The sequence below is a fragment of the Agelaius tricolor genome, unplaced genomic scaffold (assembly GCF_023055355.1).
Source record: "Agelaius tricolor isolate 1412-34295 unplaced genomic scaffold, bAgeTri1.0.p SCAF_13, whole genome shotgun sequence".
Taxonomy (NCBI): domain Eukaryota; kingdom Metazoa; phylum Chordata; class Aves; order Passeriformes; family Icteridae; genus Agelaius; species Agelaius tricolor.
This window is the reverse complement of record NW_027269273.1, coordinates 11,170,015-11,188,856: the sequence shown is the minus strand read 5'-3', so window position 1 is coordinate 11,188,856 and position 18,842 is coordinate 11,170,015. Positions and strand designations below refer to the sequence as shown.

The following is an 18,842-nucleotide window of genomic DNA, read 5'->3' as shown; positions in this document are numbered from 1 at the left end:
TAATGCTCAGTTTAGGATTCAGCTTGGAAAAAATCTGATTTCCATTTGGAGTGAGACTGGAAGGAAGCTGCCAGTAGAGACAGCTCGGTCCAGAACGGAACGTTTATCCTGGGAAGGGCTGTGGAGAGCCCCTGCAAGGCCGGGATTAGAGCGGGCAGCGTCCATTTTTGTAATTTACATACACAACGCTGCTTTTTGAGCTCATCCAGCACGTGAGCACCAGCCTTAGAGCATGCACTCTACCCACAGGGAAGAGAGACGTAACTGCAGAGGGGTTACAGAGAGGGAGTGCTGTGCTGTAAGGGCAGGAACCGCAAAGCTCCTGAGTTGTCTGACACGCTGGGAAGGACGAGACTGAACTGCACAGGCGGCACAGGCCGTGAGCTGGGTGCAGGCACGGTCAGGGTGCCAGCAATGTAACGCTGCACTCTCAGGACACTCATGGCAGCCACGGCACCGCTCTATTGCGGCATTGCCCCCTCACGCACCCCCGGCACTGGCACGCCCGGGCCCGCCCCGCGCGCTTCCAGAACCATCGCTGCCCCGGCCAAAGATGGCGGCGGCGCGCGTCACCGCCCCGCCGGCCAATGGCGACCGCGGCCTCTGGGTCACGTGGCGAGAGCGAGCCAGTCGCCGGGGCCGCGCGGGGCGGCTCGGCGTCACTTCCGCTGCCGGGGGGCCGGGCCTGGTGTGGCGGCGGAGCGGGGCCGAGCGTGCAGGAGGCGGCGGGACCGCGCTGGGCCGGGCAGGTGCGGGGCCACTGGGGACAGGGGCGGGGGCAGGAAAAAGCCGGAGAAGGCCCGACCTGGCCCGGGATCAGTCGGGCGCCGCCCTGTTGGGGCTGGGAGGGGTTTCTGCGCGCTCTGGTGTGGCAGTGACTCCCCGGCGCTACGTTACGCTACTGCCGGTTAATGTGTGGGAGTGTTGTTCTGGTCTTAACTCTCGGCTCCCCGCCCTCCTTGCTCTTGATAAAACACTTGAAGTTGCCTTTCTCTATATGCCCGTTCCCGAAAAGGAAAGGTAAAATCTGCGAGTTGGCCCTGTGAGTTCCCGCTGTGCCATCCCTGTGGGAGAGCTGCGTTTGGTGGCAGTCGGGACGAACCTCGTGAATAGTTCCCGTTACAAAAGCGGCATTTCATAACTGCTGCAGAGCAAAGGCACTTTCTAGCAGCAGGGTTATTATATTCTCAGTCACTGCTCTGTGATTCATGCGAGCTGTCCAGTGCTGTGCGTGCCTGTCTCTCACCCGTGTTTAAACCTGCCTTTCTTTAGAATACTCTTAGCTTATGCTGATCACTGTACACGTAAGGTATGACCGGTCATTTGAAAAAAGGCACTGGTAGTTGGGGTGTTCCGTGATATCAAGGGATGTGTGTAATTGTAATTAAAGGACGTTAAAGTGACTCCAAGGCCTTGGGATTTTTTGTATGATGTGCACCATTTGTGGCAGTGAGCTAGCAGTTTTCATGCTCCCAGTGGGATACACAGGCTGGTTCTGCTGGTGCTGTGGATTTACCCGTGAGTGGTGTCACTGTTTTGCCGTCAGAATTGCTTAGGATGATCTGAAGCTGGGTTCTGGGCTGTGACCTTGACTGAATGCTGTGCCCATATAGCTAACTGATTCAGCTTAAAATTGGTCACTGACTATTTTCCACCATACATCTTGTGCTGTTTGCTCACTTGGGTTTATACTTCTGTGGAGTTTTAAGTAAATTTGGAGGGCAGAGTAGTCATGCAGTGTTGTGTCTCAAAATGAAGGTTAGTTGCTGAAGTAATTCAAACATAAATACGTAGAAGGTCTTGATTGAATTTGTACTTATGAAAAGTGGAACATGAGTCTGTTTTTGAGTTGTGAGAGAGAAATCTCTGATTAAAGACTTATACTGGTATAAATACAGGTAAAACAGTTAAACTGTGTATTTAAGAAGTTCTTATCTCCTATTACAGTACTTCAGTGATAATATTGCTTTTACTGTGGATAATCTCTGATTGATTGGTTGGTTTCTATTATTTCTGTTGTAGTTGAGAGTAAGTAGTTCGTGTACCTTGTCTGAAAACCATGTAACAAAACAGCAAAACACATTTTCTTTGTGTTCTTTGTGCATTTGCAGGAACACAGTGTGTTAAGTTATCTCAGCAACCATGCTGGCTGCCAGGCTGGTGTGCCTGAGGGCACTGCCATGCCAGACCATCCGCCCCACCATCACTCAGGCTTCTCCAGCCTTGAGGAGCTCCAGCATAAAAGCATACAGGCTGTGGCAGCCTAGCCAGGTAAGGCAATGCTCTTTCTGATGGCCCTGATTGCACATATTTTAAAGGGTTTGGTGTATTGCTGAAAGAATCACTTTGCATGGAGTACCTGATGTGAATGAGCATGAGCCTTCTGCCTGTTTGAGGCACCTGCTCTAATTTACTGAAGGAAAAATGTTCTTCAGTTAAAACACAGCAGTTTTGGAGCAGAAGAATGAAATCTTCTGTTTCAATGACTGACTTGTGTCTTGACATTAATGGGCAAAAGAGGTAGTTAGGGATGGACAGGCCTTACTAGGTAAGGTGGGAGGAACAGAAATTCTTGTCCTGTCTGCCTGTTCCCAAGTTAGAGTCTTAAATATAACATTAAAATAAACACTTTCTTTTTGATTATTTTAATCCAAATATGTGTTTAGAGCTGTAGTGTAGATTAGAGCAATTTCTGAGCTATGGCAGGACAGTCAAAGATCTCAGCAGCATTTTTAAAAACCACACTCATTATTCTGAGACACTGTTTATTCTTCTCTGAGAGAGGATGTCTCAGACCTGCAGCTCACAACTCTTAGGGGCTGCTGTTACTCTTCTGCCATCTTGATAAAAGTGCTAGTAGCAAATTCTTCACCTCTTTTATATTTTCCTCTCAAGCATTCTAAGTTTGTAGGTACATGGTGGGCTTTTTTGTTTGTGAGTTTTCTAGCATTGGGCTGGATTTCATTAGCTGCCAAGCACAACCAGACTGAAGGGCTGTGGTAAACCCCTTGAATTGCAGTGCTCTAATGCCTGATGAGAATAATGCTTGTAGGTTTTGTATTTTAGTGTTGAAACAAACTCACAGCTTGATGTGAGTCCTTGACTGCTCAGATGCAATTTTCATTTAAGAATTCCTGTCAAAATGGTAAGAAAACACAAAGTTGTTTTTGAATTTAATATGAGTGTATTCTCTGTTGCTCCTGCAACTCACTAAGACTTTGAGCAGCATAATCACTTGGAGCTTGTTGACCTTAAAAATCTTGATTTTCTAGGCCTTCATTCAAGGTTTGTTCCATAAATCAAGGTTAGACTTGAAAGCAAGAAATCTGTGCTGCTTTTCCAGCTTTAATGTCTCTAAAATAGCACAAAAGTATTGTGCAGAATTTTTTTTACATTGAAGCACAAAGAGTGTTTTAGCATAGAAAGCAAAAGGCTTTTTTACAAAACAAAGAAGTAATGATTATGTTTTTGTATTTAACAGAGAGGCTTGTGGCAGTGTTTGGTACAGTGGGACTAAAGTAGAAGAAATGCAGTCTGAATATTCCAGCATCACTGCATTGGTTCTGTGTTTCTAGAATATGTCAATGTTTTTCACAAAGGTTCCTAAACTTTAATGTTCACTTGTTTTCCTTGGGCACAGTTGCTTTGTATGTATGAAGGTAAACACAGATTAATAAGAGATTAATTAACAATTTTATGTGTAGCAAGTAAGTAGGTAAGACTATCTTCTATTTTGTTTCATTAAATATTTCTTATGTTATTTCTGAATTTAACAGAGTTATGCCACCAGAGCAAGAATGGGTTCAAGGCGTGGAAAACTTGGCCAGGATGTGAAAGATGCAGCATTTGAGCCATCTGCAGAAGCTGCACTTAAAGGTAGAGGAGCTCTGCTTTAAATACTAAGAATCTTTCAACCTGAACTTAAAACTTCCTCAAAGGAATATTTTTTTCACTACTGAAACAGGTAGTGAACTGGCTTGAAATGAAGTGAAGCTTTTAGAAGGAGGGGTAAAGTGGAGCAGCCATTGCAGATAGATCAAAATTTACATGAGGATGTTGTTAACTGTCAAAGAAAAATCATTAATGAGAGTGTTTGTTTTTATTTCTTTACCCAGCTGACCGCCTGGGGAAATTCATTCTTGCTGGAGGGGCTGCCGTTGGTCTGGGAGCCCTGTGCTACTATGGAATGGGCTTGTCCAGTGAGACTGGGGCTATTGAAAGGGCTGTGTAAGTAACGTGGTTTATTTACCTCTCCAGTGGAGCAAACCTCCTCTGTAGCTGCTGTCACCCAGTCTACACTCAGGTTTTTCTATGCTCTGAAGAGTAAGCCCCCACCTGTGTCTCTGCAGGTTTTTAAAGCAAAATTAGAATTATTCAGCCTTAAACAGATAGTAGTAGCCTGAGTGAGTTTGTTTTGCTAAATCTAATGTGAAGAGTATATAAATTTATCTTGTGAGGTGTGCTTCAGATAACTTAGGAAGTGTGGTCTTCTGAAAAGCATTGCTAAGACCAGTTTCCCTGGTGTTTGTATGAGACTGTTCATGCAGCTTTAATAGAGCTGTTAAAAAAGTCTCCATTAAACACAGTATCTTGACATAAACTTTGATACAATAAGTGTGTTCTTAAAACTTCAGTGAATTGCTTCTTGGTCAAAAAAAACCCCCTGGCTAATGGCAAAGCTGTATAGTTAGACTTGAAAGATGGGTAGTAATAAGCATGAGCTTGGGAGAAGTGTGTTGGGGATATTTTCCTTTATTTTGCAGTTGGAAATGGCAGTCAGCATTTATAATGAACATGTGCCATTTGTGTTTATGAGAAGCTTGTTATAGATAGAGCTGTGTCTATTTTTTTTTCTGCACAAGTCTTGATTAACAGGTCAGAAGAGTGAAATGGGAAAAAATATATGCGCTGAGTTCAAATTTAGTGTTAGCAGGGAAAGTTTTCTTTCTATAGTGTGAGCAAATGATATTGCAGAAACTCACTTATGTCCAGGTCTGTTGCTATTGTTAGAGCTTGCAAAATGACGTTTGTGTCCTGTGGTGTCAGATAACCGTGTGCACTATGACTCAGCAATTTGTGAGCTGCTCAGCAGGCTCCTTAGTGCCAGTACACATTCTGTAGACCTTTTACCTGAAACCAGTTTGTTATATACACACATCATTCTTTTATTTTTTCTGTGGTTAAAAGCATTCATTACTCTGTTTTCTGTGCGTGCTTCCTGCTTAGAATTGCATTATAGTCAGCATTATTTGTAATTTTCAGTGTTTCTACTGAGTTAATATTAGATTAAATCAGCAAGACTGACAAGTTCGCTCCCCATTGTAAAGTAAACTCATGGCAGAAGTTGCTAGACCTCATCATTATAATGAAACCTCCCTTATATCCATGGCTATGAATGCACTGAACAGCTTGATTGTGTTTTTAGCTGCTCTCTGTTGTGAACCTGGTAACTGCACAGCTCTGTGTGACTGCTTCTTTTGCAGTATTTGGCCACAGTATGTGAAGGACAGAATTCACTCTACATACATGTACTTTGCGGGCAGCATTGGCATGACAGCTCTGTCTGCTGCAGCAGTGAGCAGAACTCCTGCAATCATGAACCTCATGACAAAGGGCTCCTGGCTGGTAAGCTTTATTATCAAAATAAAAGTATTTGCTGAGGAATGCCACCAAATGATGGTTGATATTAAAAAATCCAAGAAATCTAACTACTTGGTGGAAAGTAAGGCAAAACTTAACCTACATTAGTGTCCTTATCCATAGAGACTATTCAGGTATCCTGATGATACTTTATGATGTAAGATTTGGTGATTCTAGTCACATTCTGACATGTGTTTTGTATACTGTTTTGATGGTTTGTCAAAGATAAACTACATGAGCAAAAACCACTATGCTACCCTTACCAGCTATATGTGCAAGTAAGAACCTCTTAGAAATAGCTACCTAAAGGTAATGGCACAGTTTCTATTGCTGTCTGTAAAGAGAAACTGAGCATTCTTACTTTTATCCCTGTGCATTCTTACTCTGCCCTGTGGCACTTTTAAAGCTGTCTCTGTTTGCCAAGGCTGAAACAATACTGGTAGGCTTAGTATGTATTCATTGTGTTACATGGAGTGAAACAGTAACAGTTAAATGCCAACACCTACATAACTTAGGCATCATTGGTAATAAAAGTTGTACACTTGTGACCAATTTGGTAGATCTTGAATGATTCTGCTTGGAATCATGAATAAGAAGAGGCACTGAGATTAAAAAAAATCACTGGTAGCATAAGCCAGTAAACTAGGTGTTGGTTTTGGGTGGAGAAATGTACAAGAGAAGAAGGAAGGCTAACACAATTGAGGTACCCTCATGAGAGTGAGAGGCAGAACCATGAGTTTTCCTTTTATTACTTTACACAGCCAAGACAGGTGCCATAGTTCATAGTTCTAGTTCTTCTAGTTGCCATAGTTCATAGTTCTTCATAGTTCACTTTGGATTTCTAGAAAACTGACTAAAACTAAATGAAAATTAGTGCAAGCTAAGATCTGCAAACATTTGACTGTAACCTTTCAGGAGTAGAATCAATGAATATTCCCTCCAGTTGTGAATTTGGTTGCTGTTTTCAGAATCTGTGTCAGCTTTTAGACTAGGAGATTAGAACAGAGACCATATGTCCATATGCTAACTTGAGCTCTGTAATGCTGTTTCTTCAGGCAATTGGTGCAACTTTTGCAGCCATGATTGGTGCTGGAATGTTGGTCAGGACCATATCCTATGAACATAATCCCGTAGCTAAACATGCAGCGTGGATGCTGCATTCAGGTATGTGGATTTAGTGTTTGTTGTAGAGATGTCTGTGCTTCAGTGTGACCAAATGATGCTTACTTTAATAAAACTCTGGCTTTAAAGTAAATTTTTATATACTGCTGTTGGGGAGTTGAGGTTTTTCAGAGATAATTCCTGAATGTCAGGGAAGGATGTCTTAAGTGTCCTTAACAGAAGTCTAGTTTTTTCATAGTCTTCTGAAAGTCATGCTCAAGTTTAACTTGAGGTACATACACTCCACACTGAAAATGGAACTAGGTGGTTTCATGGCTGCTTTGGTTTTGTCACTGCTTTCTAACACTACCACTTCTCTGAGTGCTCTTGCCTACAGTAACCATTCTTCAGCTGTGCAGGATTGGAGGCATTTGAAACCTGACTTAAAAAAAAAGAGATTTTAGTATTAGTTTACTTTTGATCTGTGCTCACAGCTGAAATACCTCATGGACACACATCTCAATCTCTCACTAATGATACCAACTTCAAATAATAATGGCTCTCATTTTTAAAACTGTTTTGATAGAAATATTTTGAAATTCAGAAAAGACGTGGAGGTTGGGCACTGGAATCATATTTGCCTCTCCAGAGCTAACATGTCTGCCAAGAAGAAATTATGTTTATTGTAGTGATTGTTATTAAGTGAAAAAACCTAATGAGATATTAATACGCATTTCCTACAAGCCTCTAGCAAAAAAATCTGACTCACTTCCCTAACTGATTGTTGTATCAGAAGTCTGTCCTGCTTTTCAGTGTTGCACGCTCCTAATGCTATTATGTAGTTGATAAGTCCCTGCTAAATATCTCTTCTTACCAGCTCTGTTATGAACCAATCAGTATGTTGACCTTTGTTAGTCTTTTTTTCCCAAGATGAGCTCTCTGAAGTGCTCTAGTGCTAAATAAAAGTGCATAAGGTTGCTAATTTATTGTGCTCCCTTCTATATAAGAGTACAATCAAGTGCATTGGTGTTTTGTCATGCATGGGTTAGTTTGAGCCATGCCATCTGGCTGGAGATGAAAATCAAGTGGGTTTGGCATGTGGTGTTTCAAGTGTTATATGTGTTCTGTTTTGCTTTGCCTAGGTGTCATGGGTGCAGTGGTGGCTCCTCTGGCCTTCCTTGGTGGTCCTCTGCTGATCAGAGCTGCCTGGTACACTGCTGGAATTGTTGGGGGGCTCTCAACTGTGGCCATGTGTGCTCCAAGTGAAAAATTCCTGAACATGGGAGCACCACTTGGCATAGGCTTAGGCTTTGTTATTGCTTCTTCAATCGGTAAGATACTGTTTCAGTTCTGTCATATAAAGTGGTTTATGAACTTAAGCTACTACAGTGCAGCTCACAGTTGCAGGCTGGTCTGCTCAGTGAAGATTTGCCTTAAATATAGCCCTTGCAACTCCAGTACAGCAGAAAATGTTCTGTCGTATTTGTTCTTGAAAAGGAACGTGAAGTTATGGTTCTGGCAGATGTTAGTCTGGCAAACAGCTGATAGAGGTGCCCTATATTTTAGATACTGCCAGTGAGTAGAGAAGGCAGTAAATGTGATCTTAGTTCTCAAGCCACTTGTTTTCCTTCATGTGTTTTAGTCATTGTTGTAGTCATAGGTACTTTCACCTGAAGAAAAATGCACACAGTTCCCTGGGGTGTTCAAAATGAACAGGTCAGGTTGTGTATCTGACATCTTCAGTGTGCATGCTAAAGCTCTTGGTATCAAACACACACCACAGACTGAGAATTGAATTGAATGCTTACTGGACAATGTGTGCTCCAGTGACTGGAGTTTGAGCTAACCCAGAGTAGCAGATAATGATCTTTGCCACCTTTGTCCATTGCTCTCCAGGATCCATGTTCCTGCCTCCCACCTCTGCCTTTGGTGCCGGGCTGTATTCGGTGGCGGTCTATGGTGGCCTGGTGCTGTTTGGCATGTTCCTGCTCTATGACACACAGCTGGTGATCAAACGGGCTGAGACTCTGCCCCTCTACGGCGTCGTCAAATACGACCCCATCAACGCGTAAGTGTTCTCTGCTACCGCAGCTGCTCTGGGGGCTGGGTAGGAGTTTGCCTCAAGTTACATTGAAGCATGCTTTGAAAAGAGCCTTTTAAAAGTGTATTGCTGTTCAATGTGAAGAATCACAGGGTTTGAAAACAACAGCAACAAAATAGCTGCTGAAGTTAAAACTGAAATCATTGTGAGAAACAGAATTGAGCGTGTGATTTCACATGCCTCCAGCAATGCATTCTAAAATGTATTTTGGTTTTCTAAAGCATTGCTGGCAGAATTTATACCTGCTTTCTGAAAATAACTGTCAGTATCAGTTGAGAGGAAGTTAATCTTCCCGTAGTCATTTAATATTTATTAGTCTTTGTCACTAAATAGAAAACCTGCAATGGTGTGATAGGGAAGGAAGGATTGACTCTTTAGTAAAGACCAAGTCTGAATAACAGGTAACTTTCTTGTAAATGTCTGTCTGATCCTAGGTAAATTCTTACTTCCTTTGGTTCTGTTTTATTCTAATTAAAGCAGAGTAATACTGTTCTTCTTGAAAATTCTTGGAGATAAGCAGATCAAAGTTCAATATAAAAGCAGAGGCTCCTGTATGAGAGCAGGATACTGTCTGTTAGGATTTCTGTAAATAGTTCTTGCTGGCAGAGGTGGTAGAACAAAACACAGGTGTTCTTTGACATACAAAGCACTGAGGGCAGTCACAGCTGGGTTTTGTAAAGATAGTTAATGAGGCTTCTAAAATGAAGTATAATGGTGTGAAACACCAAATCTTTCTGTGTCTGTTCAACAGCAGTAACTGTAATTTCTTGTTTCCTAGATGCCTGGGTATCTACACTGATACACTGAACATCTTCATTCGGGTGGCCACCATGCTTGCAGGTGGTGGAAGTGGCAGGAAAAAGTAAACAGAGACTCAACTTTGCAACTGTCTGACAGCCTACCTAGTGCACATATTAAATAAACATTCATGATTAAAGCAGTAATGCTCCAAGTGAGAATTTTAAAGCATTTCAGCATATTGGTTCAGTGCAATGTGATTCAGTCTTAGTTTTTCTTCAAACACTTTCCAGCTCTGTGTTTAAAATAGTCTGAACTGCTTCTTCTAATTGTACATTATTTTGGGAAAGTAAATTATTTTTAATATATGAATAAAATAGTCCTACCTGCTTTTTAAGGGGTTTGATGGCAGTTCAACTCTTACTTTCTCTTTTTTTTTTTTTTTTTTTAATTGTTGTTGCATAGTAAAGAAAGTAATTTTTGAACTGGTATCCCATAGGCAGATAGGAGTACTTCATGAAGTGCTGCTTAGATGCATCAATTTTCTGTTAAGGTTCATAAATTTTATTTTACTGGCATCTTCGGAAGAACTGAATAAATTGTATATGACCCTAAATGCAATCATGACTTTGACCTGGGCAGAAATATCAGAAAAGGTTAAGCAGGATTTCACAGGTTAGATGACCAAAAAGTGTAAAGGAGACAAGATATGGGAACTATGCAGCATTTATCCCATATGAACTTCAGTCTCCTTCTGGAGTACACATGAGAATTCCTTGCTTTAATGTTGACTGGCTATAATAGCTAGCTTATTTTGATACTAGATTTATAAAACTGTTGAATGGCAATAGAGCTGTGTCTTTCTTCTGGTGACTGAATTCTTGTCCTGCAGATGAAGGTCTGTCCAGAAGAGCTCCTAGTGGCCATCTCTTGGAAGTTTGTATAATTGGCACAGAAACTGGGAATTCAGTATGTCATGCTGTAAACCCCAGGATCATAAATTGGTCCTACTGTTGTGTGCATTATTAGACTGTTTACTTCTTTTCCAAATTGATCTGTTAAATGTGGTCTAAAAGAAATGTTCCCTAACAGTAAAATTGATTTAACAGTAAGAAATTTATACTTTCCATACTCTTTTGCTGTATGTTGGAATAAAAGGGGAGTTCTTGGGCCATGAAAATTTTGACCTAATGTCAGCAGGTCTTATTTTCAGTTTCTGGCAAATATGTTATGTTTATGTATTGACCTATGAACAATAAAATTCTAGCCTCACAAGTTGACTACTCTCACTTTTCCCCATGATAATGGAAATATTTTGGTACCTCTGCACTAACAACTTGGTGAAGAGTACTATAAATATTTTTTTGTTACAGTTAAAATTTCCTTTGTAAGAGAGTACATATTCCTCTGTAAAAAAATCTGCAAACATGCTTCTCATTTTCACTGGCTAGCACCTTTTTGGGGGTGTTTCCCAGTTGGAGGATACTGGCTACACTTGAAGTGGTTCTGTTGGTGTAACCTATTGGCCACTTACTGCAGCCAGTGCTACTTTTATGTTTGTCACACACTGTAGTATTTTTTGACTCTTCAAACAGAGGGAAGAAAGCATGGATTTTGAAGAACGTTGTTGCAGCTCCTTTGTGCCCAAAGATTATAAGGCACAATTTAGTTCCTGGCACTATTACAGCTGGAGGGACATCTGTAGTTCTTAAAAGGAAGAAATCTTTGGATCATGTCAGTTGTAAGTAGCCTGTTCAGAGAGTTTTATCTTTTTAAGCAATTTGATACGCTTAATTTCTTCTTTTACTGTAGCCAAAAACAGCACTGTGCTTTTTCTCAAAATCTGAAATGTACAGGAAGCTGTCTTAACATTCTGACATTCATGCTTGTTGCAAAAGAAAACTCAGGCAAAAGAACCTTTTGGTCTAGATTCTGAGGCTGAAGTTTTAGAGCTTGTCTATAACCCAAGGGAGGGATTCTGGTCTGTCTGAAATAGTGAGGTGTAGAAACCAACACACTGCTTATGGGAGGTATTTGCATGAAAATGAGCCCAAGAGGAAATCTAATAACCTTTTGAGAAATAGTGCCTGAAGAAACATGAGCATCACTTGTGCTCAGTCTTGTGGAAAGGTGTGACTTGGCTTCTGTGGATAACATTACAGCACTAGCAGTATTTTCCTAGTGTTTGTCTCCAAAAGAAGAAAAAAAAATTAGTTTTTCCTTTACATTTGAAGTCTTAAGTCAAAAAGTAAGATATACCTTAATTAAGACAGCTCTGATTTGATGGGAGATGGACATCTAAAGCCAGGACTACTGTCAGTGACTCCTGGCAGACCTACTTAGGATCATGAAACTCCGGGGGATTTTTTTGCAGGTCAGGTGTGATTCATCAATGCATAAATTGAATTTGCCTAAAAATTCCCCACCTGTGTGCCAGAGGACATTAAAGACGTAAATACTGTGTTTAGTCCACAATTTAATTAAATTCTGATCTTTTCTACTGATTATAAATGGTTTCTATGGATTTTCATGATGTTTGAAGTAATTCTCCTTTTAAATTATGATCTAAATTATCATCTCTATAGTATTTAATAATTTACTTCAATTTAATCAATATTATAAAGCAATTATTTTCCTAAGAAAGTGTTCTTCAGCGTCACCTAGTATAATTAAGGAGGCCAGGTTCAACTGACACGTATTTTAAATCTGCATAGCAGAATGCTACATGAAATTTAGATCTCACCTAATTAAATTATTGAATGTAAGTAGCTTTGCAACTTTCCTCCAGCTTGCCCCACCTCTAATGTTGCTAAAAGCTGTCAGATAAAACCATCATAAAACCTTTATAATAGTTCGCTTGTAACACAAGCAAATAGGGTGTGCCTGATATCTTTATGTCACTTGAATCGGTCCCAAGACAAAGATTATTCCTTCCTATTACTGCTGTCATTAAAGAATAGAAATTTTTTTTAACTCTTCAACATTTGAAAATAATTTAGGAATACAGCATAATTTTGCTTGAACTTCAGTTTATAGCAAACTTGGAATTTAGAAATTGTTGCCATAAGTTCACTTCAAATTTTGAAATAGAGTATTTAAGTAAGAACTGGATTTTTATTTATTTTATTTTTGTTTCAAATTAGTCATCATAAGAAAGAGAGATGGGGAAAGCAAGACAGGCTCTTGCAACACAGGAAATGATCCATCAGTCTGTTGCAGCCATGGTGGGGGTGGCTGCTCACACCTTTCACCTGGCACTGCAGGGGCAGCTGCTGCAAAGGCATATGACCTTGTGGCACAAGGTGTGACGTGACTCACTAGCCCAGCATTCACCCACCCCATTTTTCCTAATACCACACAGAGCTGGCAAACACAAACCCAGCATGTCTGACAATGATGGCTTTTAGATCTAACCACCTCTCCTTTGCCAGTGATGAATAGGAGTAGGTCAAGAAAATACCATCTTTGTTAATCCCTTCACTCAGTTCTGACACCATTTAGTGTGTGCCTGCAGACATCATTAAGCTTCTGAACAAATCCTTAGTACTGCTGTAAGGCATTTCTTTTATGAGCTTGTGCGCAGGAGCTAAACCTTCGCTACACTGTAGTCGTGTTTGTTTTTCCTTCTGTCAATGAGCAACTTTGTAATACATTATGTAGTACATAATTACAATTTGTATTCTTGCTAGTGAAGATCGCCAAAAAGAACTACTGAAACTGGTTTTTTAATTATCACAGTTTCCGCTAAAGAAAAAACATAACATCACTTTCTTGTAATGTTGGTCAACGAAAATTAAAGTGGCATAGGGAAGAAAATGAAAAGCTTCTAGCCACTACCAGAGAAAAAATTTAATCTAAATTTTAACTGGAAAGGCCAAGATTAAATGGAACTCCCATGAAAAAGACCAACTTTACATTTTTATAAATTGCATAGTGGTCTGCATATCTATGGAAGTACTAGACTTCTTCCTGGACACTAACTCAGCACCACTGCAATGGTCAGATAGCAGAGGCATGATAATGTACTTGTGTTGAGGTAATGGCCTTGGAGTTACACGTCTTCCTTTACTGCCTGCAAGTGTAAAATCACTTCATCATCCCACCTAGTTTGGACATGAGATGTTGCACATCTACAGACCCTACCAACTCGCCTTATTCCTGACTGTTGTGATGTCCATTCAGAGATGAAGATCTCTTTTTTTCTTCTGAAGCAGTGCAATACATCCTCATCCATCACCATCTTTTCTAAGAAAAATGATGTTACAAGTTAAAAAACCCCAACAAACTGCCAAAGCAAACAGAAATTGCATGCCTTGTAGCACTACATTCCTTAGGGACTTCTGAAGAACTTATAGGAGCAAGAGCTATTGATCAGATTCCTCCTCGTGCCCAAGACAGTGTAAGAAAACAAAATTCCACATGTGTTTTACAAATTATATTTGAGTCCCAAGGGGATGAAAAGAACTACTAGTTAAGCTGAAATGCAAAAATCTCACTCTTCTTATGTCTTATACACAGATGGATTCATACAGAACTTGGGCTCTTAAAAGCTTCAGCAGAGTTCTCCTATCCCCCCACTTTCACCTGAAAGTAAAGCCATTGCTGCTGAAGTCTTTTCTTCTTTTACTGCATCCTAGTCACATTACGTAAACTGAGGTGACCATAAATGCTTTGGTGGACAGACTGTGTTCAATGCACTGAAATGCTGCCTGGTAAACTGGATTATGGGATTTTAGCAAGCTGACAGTAAATCAACAATGGAGCATTCTCCTCAAATGTCTCTCTGTCAGAGGTGGCAGGAAGAAAACTTGAAATTCATACCATTTTAGAAATGAAAAGATCTTTAGCCTCTAAATTCCTTAGTTCAAGTTCTGGACTTTATTACCAACTAATATTGTTTGTATGAAATTATTAGCATATCTACAACATACAGAATAACCAGAAAGAGGTGAGAGTGGCCAAGTAACAGCATCAGGACAAAACACTCTGTTATCTCTGCAACCATCTCCTATCAGATAGCAGAGACAAGGCTTATTCATGGTTTCAAGAAAGAGATTAATATGCAGAACAATCTCAAAATCTTTCCAAAAGCCTAGGGGCTGACATCTGCACAGTATTTTCTATTTTGGAGGCTTGCCAGCTGAAGTAAACATTTATCTATTCAGGAGGAAGAAGAGTGAGATGCCTGCCCAGACATCTGTCATTGTACTACTTCACTTCTTCTTACTAAGTTTTCTGGAATTAAGCATTGGGCAGCTGGACTAGTTACTTTGTACAGAAGACCAGATAGACTTCATATTCTTCTATCATCTTTCTGAAAAACAAAGTGCTGACTGAAACAAGGACACATCCTTTAGAGCTATGGTAAGTGGCAAGAGGGATAATCTTCCCTGCTTGGGTCCCTGTTTTTTCCCTGCTTTGGGGGAAGTAACATGCAGTGGGAACAGATCTGCCTCCTTAATGAGAAGGTTACGCTCCGTAATGAGAAGGTTACACAGCTCCTCTCATCACCCCATCATGGAAGCGTGAGCTCCAGCAGATTACCTGTCAAAAACAGTCTCTTCAATCACGTCTTGCCTGAACTCGAAGACTGGGCTACCACAAAGAAATGTTTCCATCACACATAGCACAATGAACACTGCACCTAATGTAAATTTTTCTGGCCTGAACCCTTGCCTCATTTCATTATGCTGTTTAGAAGCCTACAGCAACCAGATAAACCACATCGAAGGCTTGAAAAACTAGAGAGAGAACACATGAACTAAGCAGGGAAAAAGGGAAAACATCTGTTTTTTCATGTTTGCCACATTCCCAGCAGGAGGAAAGTTAAAACCAAGCAAAATAAAAACAGCTGCGAGTTCCATTTTAATAGAACTATCTAGAACAGTGACCTGTGAAGAGAATGGAGTGAGCACACAGAGCCTGGACACCCTGAACAGCACACATGAGATTCACAAACACACCAGTTGGCAGCTCTGCAGAGGCTTTACTTGCAGGTGCAGTGTGAGGAGTGGCAGGACACTCATTGAAAAAGCTGTGTCAAAGATGCTTTAAACCCTGTTCCAGGACAGTCTTCAAAGTGTTTATCAGCTCACCATAAACTGCTAGGAGAAATTATAACCTCAGTCCTGCTCTTCATTCTGATCTTTGTTAGTTAGTATAGTTAGTATGTCCCACATGTTGTCATTACTGCTTCTCATACCCTGACTGCTACTGCAGCCTTCAGTTTCTACACTATGTTCCCTCCTTCAAAAACAGACCCGCACATGCTCCTGGATAACTATGTTGGTTCCCCATAAGCAGTCTAGGTTGAATTAAATTAACTTGGTATCCTTAAAGTTCTTAATGTTTCCTGCCTTCTCGCAGCTCAAAAGTTAGTTTCATTTAGCTCTAAATTTAACAAGATCATTTGCTCCAACTGTGTTATTCTCCTTATGTCACAAACAGCTGTTTCAACCTGGTTAGAAGAAATTTTCATTTACAAAATGCAGATTCTTCTTAGATTGGCATGACCTTTAAAAAATATTAGTGAATCTTATATTAACATACCACTTCCAGAAATAATGACTCTATAAAGATTGCAAATTTAAGAGTTTTGGCAAGCACAAAAGGAGACTCTGGATCATGCCTTAATTTAACTTTAGGAATCAAAGTACTTTCTTTAAGACTTTGAGAGACATCCTATGTGGCTTTTGAACACCATTAATGGGAACATAATGCAAATCTCAGGATGCATCCCTTATTTCCCTGGATGATTCAGAAATACCTCTGCACTCAATTTCAACCTTTTTTTCAACTGGAAAGATGTACAGCAGCTGCTGCTCATTTCATAAAATTCATGTCTACAGGAGACTATCATACAGATGCTTCAGACTTCCAGCTGACAGACCCTAAGGACACAGGTTAGCAGAGATTATTTATTAATCTCTGGTTTTATTCCCTCTCCTGTCTCCAGCCACTCCCTTTACACAATTGTGTCTCATTATTTTGTATAGTCCACAGCCTTATAAATAAAACTTTTATCTCAGCGCAAGTCTAAAGATTATGCTAGGTCATTGCTTCTAGTCTTCCCTTTTCAGTTTGCTTAACATTTCCTGTAATATTAGCATTTATAGACACATATGAAACAGGGCATTAAGAATTACAGGGTTTAACCACAGCAATTATCAACTTTGCAGCCTGAAATTTAAGATAAAAAGCACAGGAATTTCTTCTGAAAGTATTCAGTTTAGGAGGAAAAAAAGTCTTCCTCAGCTATGTTTCTTCTCAAAACTGCTAAGCAAAATATAGTGCATGGACCCCAATACCTATTCAAAAGAATCTCTCAAGGTTTGCAACTAGACCTCTCAATTGGTGAAAATAAACAAATAAATTACAATATCCTCACCCCAAGAAGTTATTTTGATAAATTCATGCAGTATTTTAGTTTTAGAAAGTTTCGGGTTTTCTGTTTGCATTCCTAGAGCAGCCTGACAGTAAGACAGGACAAACTCCTGAAACAGGTGCTGTCCTTGAAAAAATGGGCACTTGTTCTTGTTCCTATCAAACCCCTCTCTGGGGCTTTTGGGTGTGCAGTGATGACTGTACAGGTGTGCCTCATTTCCCCTCATAGTAGCTGGAAGGCTTGGATTGTTGTAACAGAGACCAAGTAGCAGCCTGCCTCTTCCACGCAGAAAACAAGTGGGGCATTCAGGTAGCACATGCTGTTTCCTTGCTTGGGGTGATTGATTGGTAAAGTCACAGTGCAGTGATGTATACTTAGAAAAACAAGTCTTTGTAAATAACTTGCATTGCCCAATATTATGTCGTAAATATTTCAAAAGAAAGATAGGGGGTTTTGACGTAGTGCTGTTGGCAGCACTTTTTGTTTAAATGAGCAAGTTGGAAATGTCAATAGCCATCACGTGATGAGGTTCTGTTTTGCAAGTCATCTCCCATCTTACCTGGTTACTTTTCTGTATTCACTTTTTATTTCTTATCATGCACACAAAAAGAGAGGGTGATGGTTCTAATTAAGGCTAAAAATACATGAAAAATTATTTGAGCATGTGGTTTAACCCCAGCTGGCAACTGAGCCCCACACAGCCATTCACTCACTTTCCTCGGTACATGAGCTTGTCTGGAACTTTCTCAGAAAGTATAATGGAGATAAAATACTGTAGTCACCAAGTGAAATCCTTGCTTCAGTGCTACCACTACTCAGCCTGATTGAGTGTTGCAGAAAAATTACTCTCCTACCAACCCTTTCTTGTGCCTTATTTACATTTCAGATTTTCTGCAAACCTTTGTGAGAAGGCTAACCGGCTCCATTTTACATGCTCAATTTATGTTGGGATTTATGTTATTTGATTCAGTCTTAACCAGCAAAATGTTGACTTTAAAAGTACAAAATGAGGACTCACACCTATATGTTTCAATATTCAAAAGAAGCCTGAGATCATAACAACAACATTGTTGTCATTCATCTTTCTCTGCATCAACTGAACTGTAGAAGTCCCTCCTGACTTAGGTGAACTAACAGCCTTACTACAGGCTGAACAAGGTGTGCCAGTGTGAGGCGGGCTTTCATAAAGCACTTTGAAGGTAATTCTATCTTGTAGCTAGTTTTGTTAGTGATTTGATTCCTGAACCTTGGTAATGCCAGCCTTGGCAAACAAGAAAGGCTGACAGGTATTAGCAATCTTCACCGTCTATGGATATTGCTAGGTAGGACTGCAGAAATAAGCTTTTGGGGCTAAATTTGGTAGATAAAAGGGCGACCCAATTTGGGAAGCTGCTGGTGAATGCAAGAAACAAGCCAAATCCAAACCTGAAATAGGAAACCTTTAAAACTGGGGCTGGGAGCAATATTTGTGCACCAGAGTGAAGCCTTCTATCCTGCTGTAATTCCAAGTCTGGGTGGCTTGCAGATACTGCTCCCACCTTTTAAGGCTACATGGCTTTTAACTATTCTGTTGTTAGAGACCCAAATCTTACCAGATTAAGCTGGGAGAATTGAATGCTCTCAAACCTGAACTTTTTACCTTTTTTAAGTGACACAGCTCTATAGTTGATTCCTCCTTGAAGGACTTTTTTTTTTTAAAGTACACTCTGTGAACCTTGATACTATGTTGAATTTGATGACTTCTTAATCTTAATTGTTAGCTGGAATCTTTGCAACTTAATCATCCAGATATAACAGAAACTGAGATGTTAATAATAAACTCAGAAATCTGCTGCTTAACCAGCTGTCTTGTTAATTATGGTAACAACAGGCTGGCAA

At 40.3% G+C, this 18,842-nt stretch overlaps 2 protein-coding genes across 3 annotated transcripts in view; both read left to right on the top strand.

The window, feature by feature from the left end:
* The first annotated feature begins 611 nt into the window (after positions 1-611).
* GHITM (growth hormone inducible transmembrane protein) lies at positions 612-10,855 on the top strand. 2 transcript variants are annotated; one of them, XM_071438742.1, is made up of 9 exons: positions 612-749; positions 2,112-2,271; positions 3,777-3,876; positions 4,116-4,227; positions 5,484-5,625; positions 6,696-6,804; positions 7,884-8,072; positions 8,638-8,809; positions 9,621-10,855. In XM_071438742.1, the coding sequence occupies exons 2-9, from the start codon at positions 2,143-2,145 to the stop codon at positions 9,706-9,708; spliced, it is 1,041 nt and encodes a 346-aa protein (XP_071294843.1). In that variant the 5' UTR covers positions 612-749; positions 2,112-2,142; the 3' UTR covers positions 9,709-10,855. The 2 variants fall into 2 exon arrangements, with proteins under 2 accessions (XP_071294843.1, XP_071294844.1); XM_071438743.1 differs by lacking the exon at positions 612-749 and adding an exon at positions 887-1,020.
* A 126-nt stretch (positions 10,856-10,981) lies between these two features.
* CDHR1 (cadherin related family member 1) overlaps positions 10,982-18,842 on the top strand; it is a 72,598-nt gene continuing 64,737 nt past the window's right edge. Inside the window, exons 1-2 of the mRNA XM_071438738.1 lie at positions 10,982-11,321; positions 14,746-18,163. The gene's annotated coding sequence lies outside the window, so the exon portion shown is untranslated. The remainder of the gene's footprint in view (positions 11,322-14,745; positions 18,164-18,842) is intronic.